General features: G+C 29.5%; 1 protein-coding gene across 1 annotated transcript in view; it reads left to right on the top strand.

Moving 5' to 3' along the window:
* Positions 1-7,890: 7,890 nt before the first annotated feature.
* The window catches only part of LOC113371237 (mannosyl-oligosaccharide alpha-1,2-mannosidase IA-like), a 12,315-nt gene continuing 4,804 nt past the window's right edge, over positions 7,891-15,401 (top strand). Inside the window, exon 1 of the mRNA XM_026611873.1 lies at positions 7,891-8,380. Coding sequence (XP_026467658.1) covers positions 7,891-8,380 — 490 coding nt within the window. The remainder of the gene's footprint in view (positions 8,381-15,401) is intronic.

The following is a 15,401-nucleotide window of genomic DNA, read 5'->3' as shown; positions in this document are numbered from 1 at the left end:
ATATTTGTAATACATTATTTCTTTTGTCGCGCCCATCAAATATAAATAATCATCGCAAAACATCCGCTTTTTCAGGATTCTTCTAAACTTTTCTGAATTTTGAACAGGATCAGTATGTACATAGCACCACCACAGATTATCTAAAATATATCCAACTTTATTAAATGGAATAAGTAATTTATAATCTAAGTATATCATATTTTACATTATACAGAAGACTATAATCCAAAACAAATATTCCATCACAAGTTAATTTTAAGTCCATATTCGATACTTGTAATTTAAAAGATTCGAGTTTTGCTCTCATATATTGGTGAAGTATGGGATTTCTTGAAGCGTCATGAATAATACTAATAGTTTCTTCAACCTAAAATTTGATAAAATCCTTCTTATCATATCTCAAAATATACGTTATACTACTGCTCAAATAATCGAGTTATGATCAAACGGGAGCAATCTAGTTTTTGATACGAAATTTGAGAGTATTACTCTAATTATAAAATTTAGTTCAATGTTTAGAATTATAACGCAATAAATAATCATTTACATTATACTATATAGTTATATTTGTTCACATGGTGGATCCCTTTGAAAGTGGTTTACCTGGGCCCCCAGGGGTTTATGACAATTTTCAAAGAATGTCATATCAGAGAAGAAAACTTATGGGTCCACGCAATTAAAATCAGAGTCTACTATAAGTGAATCTCATTGCAGCATGTTATCATCTATTAATTTGTATTATATTGTCTATAATAAAAGTCATATGCAATATTTATAACATTATAAAATATGTAAGTTGTAGGATTCAATTTGCGGACGCAATGTCTTTCAATTTTTAAAAACTGGCTGGCTTTCTGTTCAGAGACTTATATTTGGCAATATTGTTGGCGCTTTTTGAGACTTTTATGGTATTTCTCGAGAAATTTAAAAGCCGGTTTAATAATAGTAAAAAAATACTCGTAATTTGTAGTAGAAAGGAGCTTCAGCCTTCTAACAAAAAAAGACGTTGACTGAACATCATTGGTCGCGAGAGATTAATTAATTAATTAATCTGTACAGAATTATCGCCAAATGTTGACAATGCTTAAACGTTTACTTATAACTTACGTAGTTTTCTCATTTTAAATACAATTAATAAATACATAAACTTTACATGTATTTTTACTTCAAATGTTTGATAATAAATTTTAGAATAGTATAAATTAATAAAAATTCGATATCGGATAACTATAGAGGGTCTATATGGCAAAGAGCATGGGGTCCACGACAAACAAAAGTTTAGGAACCTATGCGCTAGACCAGGGGTGGGCAAATACTTTAAAGCGCGGGCCAAAATGAAATTTTCAAAATGTCTCTCCCGGGCCGGAGGTTTTGGGTGGAGTTTTTTCCCTGTCCAATTTTTTTTTGACAAAAACACTATGTATCATTTCAATTTGAATAAAATATGTCACGTAATTTTTAAAGAAATATTATTATAAATAAATGGCTGTTAGATAAACCGGTCAATGAAACATTTTATTTTGTTATTTATGTTTTAACGATACAAATTATTTTATATTGACGCACAGTTATTACAATTTAACATTTATATTGCATTTCGTAGGTATAATAGTAAATAGATTTCAAAAACGTAAAAATAAATAATTAAAGTTAATGCGAACGTGAAATCTCGAATATTCATCTGACATTATTTCTTCAAAATTGGGTTCCAAATCACTTGTGGCAATCCTTAATACCGAGTGCAGATTTTCAGTAATTTGTGATCGATATTTATTTTTCGTGGAAACCATTAAAGAAAAGTTCTCTCACAAATATATGTCGACGAATAATAACAATGTATTTTTGAACATAGTTAAAAAAAAGTTTGAAATGTTCGTTATTCAAAGCACTTAATTCGTTTGAGTGAAAATTTTCTTTTAGTGAATTATTTGATTGTAAGTCAATTAGTTCTAGTTGAATTTCAACAGGAGCTTCGAGATATCGTTTAGCCAAGCCTTATTTTGCAATTCAGGAAAATCATGTAGTTTTCCTTTTATCGACAAGAAGGATACTATTTCATCATGTAAAAATTGTTCTCGAAAGGCTTACATTTCAAAAATATGTTTCTATTCAAGACAACAGATCTCCGACACTTGTACCATGCATTATTTAACAAATTCTGTTTCAGAAAACGTTTACAGAACTTAGCAATTTTATGTGCGATAACATAACTTGCTTTTGTGGTAGATTTCTCTATATTACTTTGTTTGGTAAAAATCAGCGTACCGCCCATTTTATTACGCCTATTATATATACAGTACACACACAAATAATGTTGATGTCCACAAAATCTCATAAAAGAATTTAAAAAAATAAGCGTGCGCGGGAATTTTCAACGGGCCGGATAAAATGAGCAAAAGGGCCGGATCCGGCCCGCGGGCCGGCTTTTGCCCACCCCTGCGCTAGACCATAGGCTCCCAAAATTATTTGTGTCGAGGACCCCTTAGGCTTTGTCATATGCCCTCTATTCAGCCGATATAGATTTTTTTATAAATTTCTATTTGCACTAACGTTTAGTATTAACAATTAAAAGTAAGGATCCAAATACAAGTTTAGACATTAATTTATTGTCTTTATTATAATAATAATAAATAGACATTACAAGGTGTGTTGTTACTATTATGGATGTCTAAAATCTTTTTCGCTGTTGTGGACTCCTTGAAACTTGTCATGGACCCTTAAGGGTCCATATGGACAACTTTGGGGATTACAGCGCTAGACGAACAGATAAAATAGTATAGAGTTCTTAATATTCAGAAAATTATATATTTTGTAAATACATACAAACTTACACAAAATGGTAATTATTAACTTCCCGAAGGGCAAGTTATAGCAATCGCAAAAAAATCGAAAATGAAAATTTTTATATATCTATACGTTTCAAATCTTTTGAACATTTTGGCATACCTTTGGAAAATGAATGTATCTGTGTGGTATGTGTTTATGTGTGTTGTGCGAGTATGTGTGTGTGTGTGGATACAAATTTTTCGTCGACAATTTCGAGAACACGGATGAAGCGATTTGAATAATTCAAAAAAACATTCGATTCGTATTGATAAGGAGATGTGCTGATTAGTTTTTGGTGAAGGCAGGTGTAGCCGTTCCGAAGATATGGTAACTAGCTGTAAGTGGAATTCTGTCTTAAGGCAATTAAGGCATCGTGCCTTAAGGCAAATTGCTGGAACTTCCCGTATCAAAAATTATTATTTTTTAAAAACGACTAACATTTTTTTAAAAAAAATTACTTCGAAAAAATTAGATTTTTGAGAAACTATAAATTTGACAAAAAAATTACTTTTTTTGAAAACAAATTTTTTTTGAAAGAAAAATGTTTTCTCATTTTGACATTTTTGGAAATTCTGAACTGTTTTTCAAAGCAATCGTACTGCTTTATCTGCATAGAGACGAAATGTCAAGCGCGCAAGTGCCGCGCCGCCGTCTAACGGATAGCATTGGTACGGAACCCATAGAAATGTAAAAAAAAATTATACTTATTGTTAAAATCTCTATAAAATACCTGATAATTTGATGTGCATATGTCTAATGATCATTTTTGGCCGCCAATGGCATTTTTTTTACTTTTATCATTAGATCTCCGAAACCGTTAGACCTTCCTTCATGAAAATTTGATCAATTCTTCATCTTGTCAATACAAGTAAAATGTTTTTTGAATTATTCAAATCGGACGCTCCGTTCTCTTAAAAACTGAGTTACCGTTTTCGGCACTTTTTGCCCCGTATCTTCGGAACGGCTAGACCTGCCTTCGCGAAAAACTAATCAGCACGTCTCCTTATCAATGCGAATCGAATGTTTTTTGAATTATTCAAATCGGTTGATCCGTGTTCCCGAAATCGTCGACGAAAATTTGTATCCGCACATACATACACACACGTACATACATACATACACACACACACATACATCCATTTTTTCTAAGGTATGCCAAAATGTTCAGAAACCTTTGAAACGTAAAGATATAAAAATTTTGATTTTCGATTTTTTGGCGATTACTATAACTTGCCCTAGGGGAAGTTAAAAGTGCCAAAAACGGTAACTCAGTTTTTAAGAGAACGGAGCGTCCGATTTTACTTGTATTAATAAGATGAAGAACTGATCAAATTTTCATGAAGGCATCTAGCGGTTTCAAAGATCTAGTAAAAAAAGTAAAAAAAAAATGCCATTTGGCGGTCAAAAATGATCATTAGACATATGCACATCAAATTATCAGATATTTCATATAGATTGTAACAATGTTAATCCGTTACACGGCGACGCGGCGCTTACGCGCTTCGATATATCGTTTCTTCTATGTTTAAAGCAGTACGATTGCTTTGAAAAAAAGTTCAGATTTTCCAAAATATTTCAAAATAAATTTTTGTTCAAAAGTCTTTTTTTTCAAAAAAAAAGTAAATTTTTGTCAAAAATTTATGGTTTCTCAAAAATAAATTTTTTTCAGAGTAAATGTTTTTCAAAAATGTTAATCGTTTTAAAAATAAATAATGTTTGTTACCGGAAGTTCCAGCATTTGCCTTAAGGCACGATGCCATGCGCCCCACTAAGTTAGCTTCTTTGTTTATAAGTGCAAAACGCTGAGATTATTTGGTACAACGAAACTACTATCACTTACTATTATTATTATTATCAATTTCAGTAAAGCTTCGAATACTATTTTATTTACTTAAGTTAATTTCTATTTTTTTTTAAATTTGCAATAAAAATTTCACTCACCTGCTTCGTACAGCCATGGCACACACGTATCATTACAAAAGTAATCAGTTGATTGATAGATGTAAAAAATAAGCAATATTTTGATAAAAGCAATTTTATCCGGGCGTATAGTTACTGCACTGTATATTATTCCAAAGAAATCAGCAAATTGCCCAAATGAAGTGATGCTTGTAGTTATAAAAATGAGGTTTTCCGAAGCTACTATTAATTATATTTATTATTTCACACAAATCTAAGGTGTAGTGGGATATAGCTTTTATATCATCAATTTATCACAAAATTTTCACTTTTTAGTTGAAAATGGGATCTTAATGACTTAGTTATGTAGTGAAATCTTTGCTTAATATAGTGGACTATGCTAATATATAAATATATGATTAAAATCATAGCAGTATTAACTAAGAAAAAGTAATTCATAAATTAATATATCACTTTCCCATGTGAATAATGCATGCGTGAAGAAAAAAGCGTATTGGGCAGTGTAAAGTATATATCCAACAATTATGTAAAAAACTCTCGACTTCGTTTTAGATCATATCTCCTGTCAAGTATCAGAAACAATTCATCATAAATATTCAACTTATTTAATATACTTTCCTACCATATTTGATTGAAGATATTGTACTGTATAAATTGCTATTATTGAAGTAATTGCCGAAAAAATCTGCAGTAATATATTTGTGATTGCAAGAGGGTTCTTAGGTTTTAAAATGAATTTCAAGATAATTGACGACAATAAATATATTGTTATTAAAAAACAATAAAAGCACATGATTATTGGAAATATTATATATTTATAATTATATTTTATTTTATAATTGCTTTCATTGCTGCATGGAAATACAGTAAAAAACATCATAGGTTTTAAAATGAGAAAATTTCTTCGTAAGTATTTTGTGGATGAAAACATTTTTGATAAAATATTGCCACAAAGTTTTTAGTTTTATTGATCATTGATAAATATAGGTTATATGAAATTTTTATAATATACAGAATATTTGTTCACAAGTATTTATTATTACTAATCGGATTAATTTTCTTATTGTATTGAAGTGTTTTAAATAATTTAGCATACTTTTAGTTTTATTGGTTACCCCTGTTAATGTAAGTCCTGTTCACTATGCATATTTTAATCACAATTATTTATCAAAATGATTAACTTGAGTGATATTATTAATCATTTTATGTGAATTCATTACCAATGGAAGTTCCCACACAAAATCAATAATATTGTATGTTATCATTGAATGTATTGGAGTATTCTGAAGTTATTTGTAAAATGCTGAATGACAAATTATAGGGTGATTAGCGTACTGTTCATAAAAAACTACTTTGGAGTTGAAATAAAATTAAGATATACATGGCACCTGCACCGATTATCTGAAAAGAAGATTTATTGTTTATTTTTGCTTATATAATATCTTATGTATCGTTTTATTTGAACCATCACTTACGTTATACAAAAGTTTGAAATCCAAACAAAAATTCCATCGCAACTCAATTCTAAATCCATATGAGATACTTGTAAATTAAACGATGCTAGTTTCTGATACAACAAATTTTGGGTTGAAATTTTTCTCATTATTTCATGTATGATGCAAATAGTTTGATTAACCTTAAACAGCACACCAATTATTTAATTTCACAATGATAACAGTTTTTTCATTTAATTATTTAATAACTATAATGTGGTAAAACGTCCGATAACATCTAATTATAATAAAACAATAAAAAAAATCATAGAAGCTGTAATATAATAATCTATAAGGTTATCACATAATGGTATTTAAGATTTGAAATATTTTAAAACCATTTTATGAAAGTTTTATTCAGGATAATATTTTATCTTATGTATAAAAATGGATCGCAAATGTGTTGGTAAGCGCATAACTCAACAACGCCTGAACCAATTTGGCCAATTCTTTTTTTAAAATGTTCGTTTATGTCTAAAGATGGTTCTTACGACGAGAAAAAATCGAATAATCGTCAGGAAACCCCTAAAAAACAGCCCTTTTCTAACTAATACAAATAATCGTAGTCGGCTTCTCGATATTATTTTTTTTGTTTTACTTTTGACAGGCGATAAAATTGGTATGGCTTTAAAGAATTTGACTTCAAGTCATATAAGATTAAAACAATCAATATCAATGTCCATTTGCCGCCCTTGTCGGTGGTGTTTTTTTTTTGCATTTTGTGTTATACTCTACTGAGTGTGCTTTTGTTTTGTTTGTAGTGTTTTGTTATCTACCTATGAATAAAAAGTTATTGCATGTGACACAATATTTAATATTGCCTCCTATAAGACGAGGCAATTTAAGTAGAAGAACACGAAATGCTACAAACCAAGCTAATTATCGATCTAATCGTACTGCACAAGAACATGACGACCGAAATGAACATAAAAGTTACTCAATACCAAATGGGCCGCTATATTAGTAGTAATGAAGCAATTTGGCGAATATTTTATTTTCCAATTCATGAGAGACACCCTTCTGTTATTCACTTAGCTGTGCATTTAGAAAATGGCAAAGGGTGTACTTTACAGCAGTGAACGCAGGTCAAAGAGCTGCTCAGCCAGCATCTACTACATTAACAAGTTTTTTTGAGACATGTCAAAACGATAATTTTGCACAAACACTGCTATATTCTAAAATGCCAAAATATTATACTTGGAATCAAGAAGATTTATACACGAAAACAAAAAAAAAAAACACTGGATACACAGATGTATATTCCACCGATGCGATTGATCGAATTTATTCAGTACATCCAAGCCATGGTGAATGTTTTTATTTACGACTGCTATTAGTGTACGTGGCCCAACATCATTCTAACATTTACGAAATGTTGATGGTGAATTTGTGGATCCTACAGAGAAGCCCCCAATTGGGATCAAACTCTCAGCGATGCTGTAATATCTTCACACGCTCATCAAATACGAACATTGTTTTCTATAATCATATCCACATGCTTTCCATCAAACCCAATTGATTTGTGATCAAGTACAAAGATTATATGTGTGATGATATTTTTTGTTATTTGACACAACAGAATGGCAAATCCAAATATGCAGTAAATATCAGTAAAGAAATTTACAATGAAGCCTTGATTTCAATTGAAGACATGTGCTGGATGATGTCAAACAAACTATTAATTCAATTAGGTCTGGCCGCGCCCAATCGTCCAATGCATGATGCTTTTAACCAAGAGTTACACAGAGAAAAACTGTATGATCTCAACAATTTGAAAGAATTAATCGAAACAAAACTTCCACTGTTGAATGAACAACAGAAGTATGTATTTGATACTCTTATGAAAGTAACAAATGATGGAACTGGGGGGATTTACTTCTTAAATGCGCCTGGTGGTACAGGAAAAACCTTTTTGATTTTATTAATATTGGCAACAATTCGCTCACAAAACAAAATTGCACTTGCACTCGCTTCATCGGGAATCGCAGCAACTTTACTCGAAGGTGGTCAAACAGCCCATTCAGCAATAAAATTGCCATTAAATATGCAAAGCAATGAAACTCCAACTTTCAACATAACAAAATCTTTTGATGCTTTGAACAGAACCTTAAAAGATCAACAGAGCAATCAGAACCGATTTGGTAGATTTTTTTGACAGGGCGAAGTCTGTCGGGTCAGCTAGTAAACAATATAAATCAATAATGAAGAAATATCCCACTAAAATAGAACACAGTTTTTGTACTTTTAAGATAGGAACAAGATTTTGAGATATCTGGAAACGTAGATAGTAGCAAAATTTAGCCCTAATGTGTTCACCGAAACTCAATTTTTGCTTTTTTATGTTTGAAACTTAATAATCTTGAAATTGTAATACCTACTCTTTATAAGTAATAAAAACAACATATCTTTAAAACTATAAGATTATTTGACATAAATTATAATTATTTTTCACCTACCTGTTTTCCGCATCTGTCGCACACATATATTAGTACGAATATAACCAATTCATTTATAGATGAAAATAAATATGCAAGAATAACTAAAATAGATTTTATTTGACTTGTAAGTGTTTTATAAAGAATTCCATAGAAGTCCGCAACCGTCCAAACAAAAATCATAACAACTGTAATGAAGATCAGTTTACCAAAGCTGTTGTTAATTTCTTCTAATAGTCCACAAAGTTCCATTAAATTTTCTAATATGGATTTCAATTCACAACATTTTTTTAAATATGCTTTGTGGTCAGTCAATATATCTTTTCGAAAAGACAATTTAATATATTGCGAAGTAGATTTAAATCTTTGAGTAATTGAATGCGCAAGACTGATGTATAAGTAAATAATCAACATCGTAACAGTGTTCGGTATAAAAAATAAAAATTCGTAAAACATTATATCTATTCTCCAATAAAATAACGATTGAATGAAGAAAAAGCACCATTGCAATGCAAACAACGCATATCCAAAACTTATATACCAAACTCTTCGCCTGCGTTCAAGTTCATTATCAACAATCTTTAAGACGTCGTCAAAAATTACCAATTTTTGAAATATCTGTATCACTGATTTGTTTTGAAAAAATTGAGTGATATAAATTGCTATCAAACAAGTGATCCCAAAGAATAATTGCAGAAACATGGTTGTATTTTGAAGGTGGGTTTGAGGTCCAAAATGATTTGTGATATAATTCGTAGTAAGAAGATACAATACTACAACTAAACAAAATGTAGCACATGATGCTGGAAAAATCAAATATAATTTATTACTAATAATATTGTTTGTATCTTTTAGATTAAATGGAAATGCAGTAAAGTACAGCATTGGTTTAAATATCAAGTCATTTTCTTCCCAAATATTTTTTGGTTGTAAATATTTTTCACATAATAAATTTATATGATGTTTGCTCTTCTGAAACATCGATTATAATTATATAACTAGAACCTATGTTTGATAAAAATATTTGTTCCATTATGTAATGTGCATAATTGCAAAGCAAATTAGTCAATTTGTCAATTAATTATTAATTCATATATTAATTGATTACTAAAGTACTATTAATGCAGTTAATATTATATCATGTACAGCGTTATGAGCAATGCTGAAAATAATATAACATGATATATATATATATATATATATATATATATATATATGTGTGTGTGTGTGTGTGTTTGTGATTATTAATATGTGCGCATAGGTATAGTGTCCATCTTATCTGTTTTTTGAAAACAATAAGTATTTAGAATATAAAAAATTATGTTATAATTGTGACAAAATGAGGAAAGCAAGATTTCCTCAAAAAAATCGCGACAATATTTATAATAATGATTAGTTACACAAACAAAAAGTATACTAAGGATTTATTCGCTCTGAAGGATAAATCAGAGTGACGAGCCAAGTTTTATTTTCTGTTAGAGATCGATCAGGCAATCGTTTAGCATAGCGTATTTGACATACAAACCATTTCTGGTGTATATTGCCTTAAGGCTTGGATATTATTATTGATTGATTCCTACATTCCTGGTGAAATTTGCAATGAATAATAGTGTCTCGTCGGATTTGTTGAGTACTAGTTGCAAAGGTTTGTTTGTACTGTCTGTAGTCTCCGTCGATTGGTTTTTGTTGTCGCATTCCAGCTAGAGAGCGGCGTACTACTGTATTGGTCTTATCAATCAATCAATGTCAAGTATAGTGTCCGCTTATTCTTCACGCTCAGCGGTTGTGGTTCAAAAGAGTTCTCGGTAAATTTATCACCCCGCAAGCCTGTCCGATTTTCTATGGTGCGATATATATGTGATATAAACTGTTTTAAAATTGAATTTTGAGACCAGTGCAGCACAGTAGCAATGTAAATTAATTTTATTTAAATAGTCGAAATCTTTCTTGAGTATAGTAGCTAGTTATTACTCTACCAGGATATTTTTATAATATTTTAGGTGCGATTGCCTTGATTGATTAAAGATATCAATTTATTGTTTTGAATCGAAAGTTATTACAACGATGTATAGAAGCAATCAAAAATGCACTATTTAACTAAATTCGAAAGAAGATGTACATTTCAAAAAAAATTTTTCACTAACAATAAAGTTAAGATTAGTGAGCGTACTCTATCTGCTTATTAATCTCAATCAAAACATTTATGACAATGCTGATTCAGACGAACAATATTCCGTTGCTTATTTTACAAATGGCTTAGTTTAAATTTCTCTTATCGAGAGTCTGAAACACATTTGGCCATAACTACAGGTTATTTTAACGTAAAATCTGAAGAGATATTGTCTTGCACTCAAAGATTGAAAGAAAGATTTTTATTGAAATTTTTCAATAGATATGAGTTTGAAATTTAGCTGAAATCTAAAAATATAAATAGGGTAATTTAAGATGAAATAATTATTACAGGTGAAGATGTAGCATGCTTTAGAGACCGAAAATGAATTAATTTTTTGTATTAATTAAGTAATCTTTTGTATTTTTCAAAAAAAAAAAAAAAAATAAATTTTTTTATATACCTTCATGCTCCAAAACCTGGGGAGCATTTGCATACATTATAAAAAATAGATGTCCGTGTGGGGTATGTGTTTGTATATATGTATGTGTGTGTATGTATATACGAATACAATTTTTTGTCGACGATTTCGAGAGCACGGATCAACCGATTTTAATGATTTAAAAAACATACGATTTCTATTGATAAGGTGACGTACTGTTAAGTTTTTGACCAAGGCAGGCCCAGTCGTTTCGAAGATGCGGGGCAAAAAATGCCAAAAATGGAAATTCAGTTTTTGAGAGAACAGAGCGTCCGATTTCAATAATTCAAAAGCACTTTTACTTGTATTGCAAAACTGATTAAATATTTGGAGCTAACGACCTTACATTCGAAAATTATATAAATGACTTTGAATGTATAAATATGAAATGTTTTATTTTTTATTGTAATTTTAGATAATACTAGCACTTTGGTAACTAGAACTGTTAGCAAATTTTTGATACTTTTTTCGGAATCAGCATCCTCGAATTACTTGACAATCATAATGCCTCTTAGTTCCGTGTGTGATCTAATTGCATAATACTTATTTTGTATTATCAAATTATGTCATTTTGACTGCTATAATGCCATAATTATTGAAGTTCTACAATCTTGTTATTCAGCTCACAAACTATCTTGAAATATTTTATTTTCATGAAACCATTGACACTGTGAAATACATTTGAAATAATATCACAAAATATTTAGCAAATGCAGCTATTATCTGAAAGAGAAGATATTATGATTTAAACTATTGATGTTAGAGTTTCTTGTGTTTTATTGCAATATAACTTACGGTATTCATCAATTTGAGATTTAATATTAACATCACTCCACAGTTCAATCTTAGCTCCATATATGTAGATTGAAGATAAAAAGACTTAAGTCTTAAATGCAGGAAATTATAATTATTTATGTCCATTAGATATTCAAAAACGACTGACCGAGCTTGCTGAGCCTAGAAGTAAGATATTAAAAATATTAATTGTAATTAAAAACAATTAACGATTTTATATAAGTCTTTGAAACTCTATTATTTGGAATTAATATCGCTAGTTTACATGCTTTATCAATATTTTTGAAATTGTTGTTAAGCAAATTCATTTTATTCCATAGCATGATGTACAGTATTCGAAGTTAAATCAAAGCTTTCCCTGAAACTGCTTCACCATTCCTTAATTTTGAAAATCATTTAATGAGTGATATGTCGACAAATTTTTCAACCCATTTTTGACCAATTGTAAAATTTAGCCTAAATCTTTTGGAAAATGATCAGTTGCAAGTTGCAATGCACATTAATCGATGTTGTGTACACATCGGCAGATTCGTTACTTTTTATTCTTTTTAATTAACTATTGGACATTAAATTCTTAGCGGCTGTAGAAAGTGGGGTTATTAAGTTGAATTGGACTGGATTCGACTTTTGATTTAGGAAAACAACTATGATCAGACTATCAGAATAACGAACGGACAATACCTAAATTATTTTCGATTGATTAACTCAAATTGTATTTGCTACATTACTAACCTTTTTTATGCACTCTTCACATGTGCGAAACATAATGAATTGATTTAGCATATAACAAAATGTCTCAAACAATAACTCCATTGCTACGTTCCATCGTAAAAAATGATCACGAGAATATCCTGCTCTGAGATTAGATATTAATTGAACAAATTGAATTGTGTTTGTTACTATTGAAACAAATTCAGTGCTATTAATCTACAATTGGATGTTCCAATATTGATTCAATTTTTTCCAAAATGTCGTACATATCCAGTAACGTACCGATCATTGACTAATTTTATGTTCTATTCGTTTGGTTTTCTTTGCCAAGATACAATTTTAAGTTTCCTCAAGTACATTTGCGTTTTGTGAGTTTCAAAATATCTTTTAATAATTTTTGTAAATTAGAAAATCTTTGGTTATTGAATGTAATATGCTTACATACAGATACATCACTGATGTAGTAAATAAATTTTGTACAAAGAATAAGCTGTTGACATGAAAAACCATTTCATTTGGTATTTTATATAATATGGTCACAAAAACCCAGCACCACTGCACACTAAACAAAATAAAACCAAAAATTAGGTACATTTGTTTTCGTTTCTTTTTAATTTTAATGTTATTTGCACAATTGACATTTTCCATTGTTTTGTCAGCTCTATCAAGAATTTCAAACACATTTATTAACAACTTTTTTTGGTTGAATTGCCGAATAGAAACGTGAATTAAAGTTAACATATTAATTGACAATTGCAATAGCAAATATATAACATTTAAATCAAATGCTTCTTTCAGTTGAGTAGTCACGAAGTTCGGTAAATAAAATGTTAAAAAAATACTATAGAAACAAATAACATGGGAAATATTAGATATTTAATGGGTAAAAACAAGTTTTTTCTGCTGTCCATTTTTTTACTGTCAAAGAAAATGTAGTAAAGCACTTCATTAAATTCAAAACTATTATATTTTCTTCATAAAAACATCGCGAGGTTTGAAGTATTTTAGGAACATTTTGAAAAATAACTGAAGTAATATTATCCATAAAAATGCTCATATAAATACAATTAGAAGACTAACTATAATTTCAATACCTTACGAAACGTTAGTGACGAAATTTATATCTTCATGCGCGAACATAATAAATTTTCATTTCCTCATTGTTTACATCTTATAATGCATATGACAACAATATAATTCAAACACTAGTTTTTCAGATAGCAAAATTACAAATTAATATTTCCCACCTCTGGGGAATTGATCATGTTATAGAAAACTAATCAATTGAAATTAAATTGACAGATGTCGAGTAATTTATTTATATTGGGTATAACCTAGTAACAGCATCCACTTATATTAACTTCCTTATAAGGAATACACTTGTTTCATAATTGCACTATAAGAATTAAAACATTTTACACATCTTACATAAATATATATGTATGCAAATTTTGTCCCCATTTTCACAAAATATCTAACAAAAATGAAAATTTAACCGTATTAAACTTTTCCACTCGCGAATTGCGAGATTTTATCATAGTTTTGCCCCCAGAGCGGCGGCATCCGCTCTTCACATTGTAGTTCACATTAAAAAAGCTAAATTAAATAACAAAAATTATTTTCTACATTTTTGCTCTGAGGTAATTGATTGATATTGTTCAATCAAATAATTTTTAATTCTCCGAAAAAGAAAAATGTGTATGTAAGCATACATTTTTAATTTTTACAAACGGATGCATTTAAAATAAAAACTCAAAAACAATTAATAAGGTCTGTCAAATTGTTTAGTTTTGCAAGACAATCTGCCGCACCGTTTCTTTAGAATTATAAGAACCAATTTTTTTTAATTTAATTTTATTCTGCAATCTGTATATATTATTACATTAAGCAAGAAATGCTGGCAAGTATATGGTAAAATAAAATTGATTATAATGTAGTTGATACCCCATCAGTGGCTTATCTACTAGAATTAATTAAAATATGACAATAAAAAACTAAAAACAGAAGGGAAAGAATAATAAAATATAGTAAAATGAAAGTGTTATAGTTAATTATTTTATATTAGGTCTTCAGACACGTTTCTTTTAAGTTTGGTCGGTGGCCTTCCAAATAGACTTTGCGTGCTAATTTGTTAGGATAGACGTCTATTCTGTTTTCATAATTATTGGCAATCAAATGCCAAATATTTAGATATAAATGCCTCGTTTTAGACATAATTATGAACCGATTTTGAAAATTAACTAGTGGGGCGCATGGCATCGTGCTTTAAGGCAATTGCTGGAACTTTCCGTACCAATTTTTTTATTTTGAAAAGATTAACATTTTTGAAAAAAAATTACTCTGAAAAAATTAGATTTTTGAGAAACTATAAATTTTTGACAAAAATTTACCTTTTTTTTGAAAAAAAAAGGCTTTTTGAAGAAAAATTTATTTGAAATTTTTTTGGAAAATCTGAACTTTTTTCAAAGCATCGTACTGCTTTAACTGCACAGAGACGAAATATCGAAGCGCGCCGCGTCCGCCGTCTAACGGATAAACACTGGTACGGAACCCATAGAAATGTAAACAAATTTATACTTATTGTTAAAATCTCTATAAATATCTGATTAAATATCTGATAATTTGATGTG

The sequence above is a fragment of the Ctenocephalides felis genome, unplaced genomic scaffold (assembly GCF_003426905.1).
Source record: "Ctenocephalides felis isolate EL2017-DRISC unplaced genomic scaffold, ASM342690v1 CF-g0.4_SCAFFOLD_01492, whole genome shotgun sequence".
Lineage (NCBI taxonomy): Eukaryota > Metazoa > Arthropoda > Insecta > Siphonaptera > Pulicidae > Ctenocephalides > Ctenocephalides felis.
This window is presented reverse-complemented; position numbering and strand designations above follow the sequence as displayed.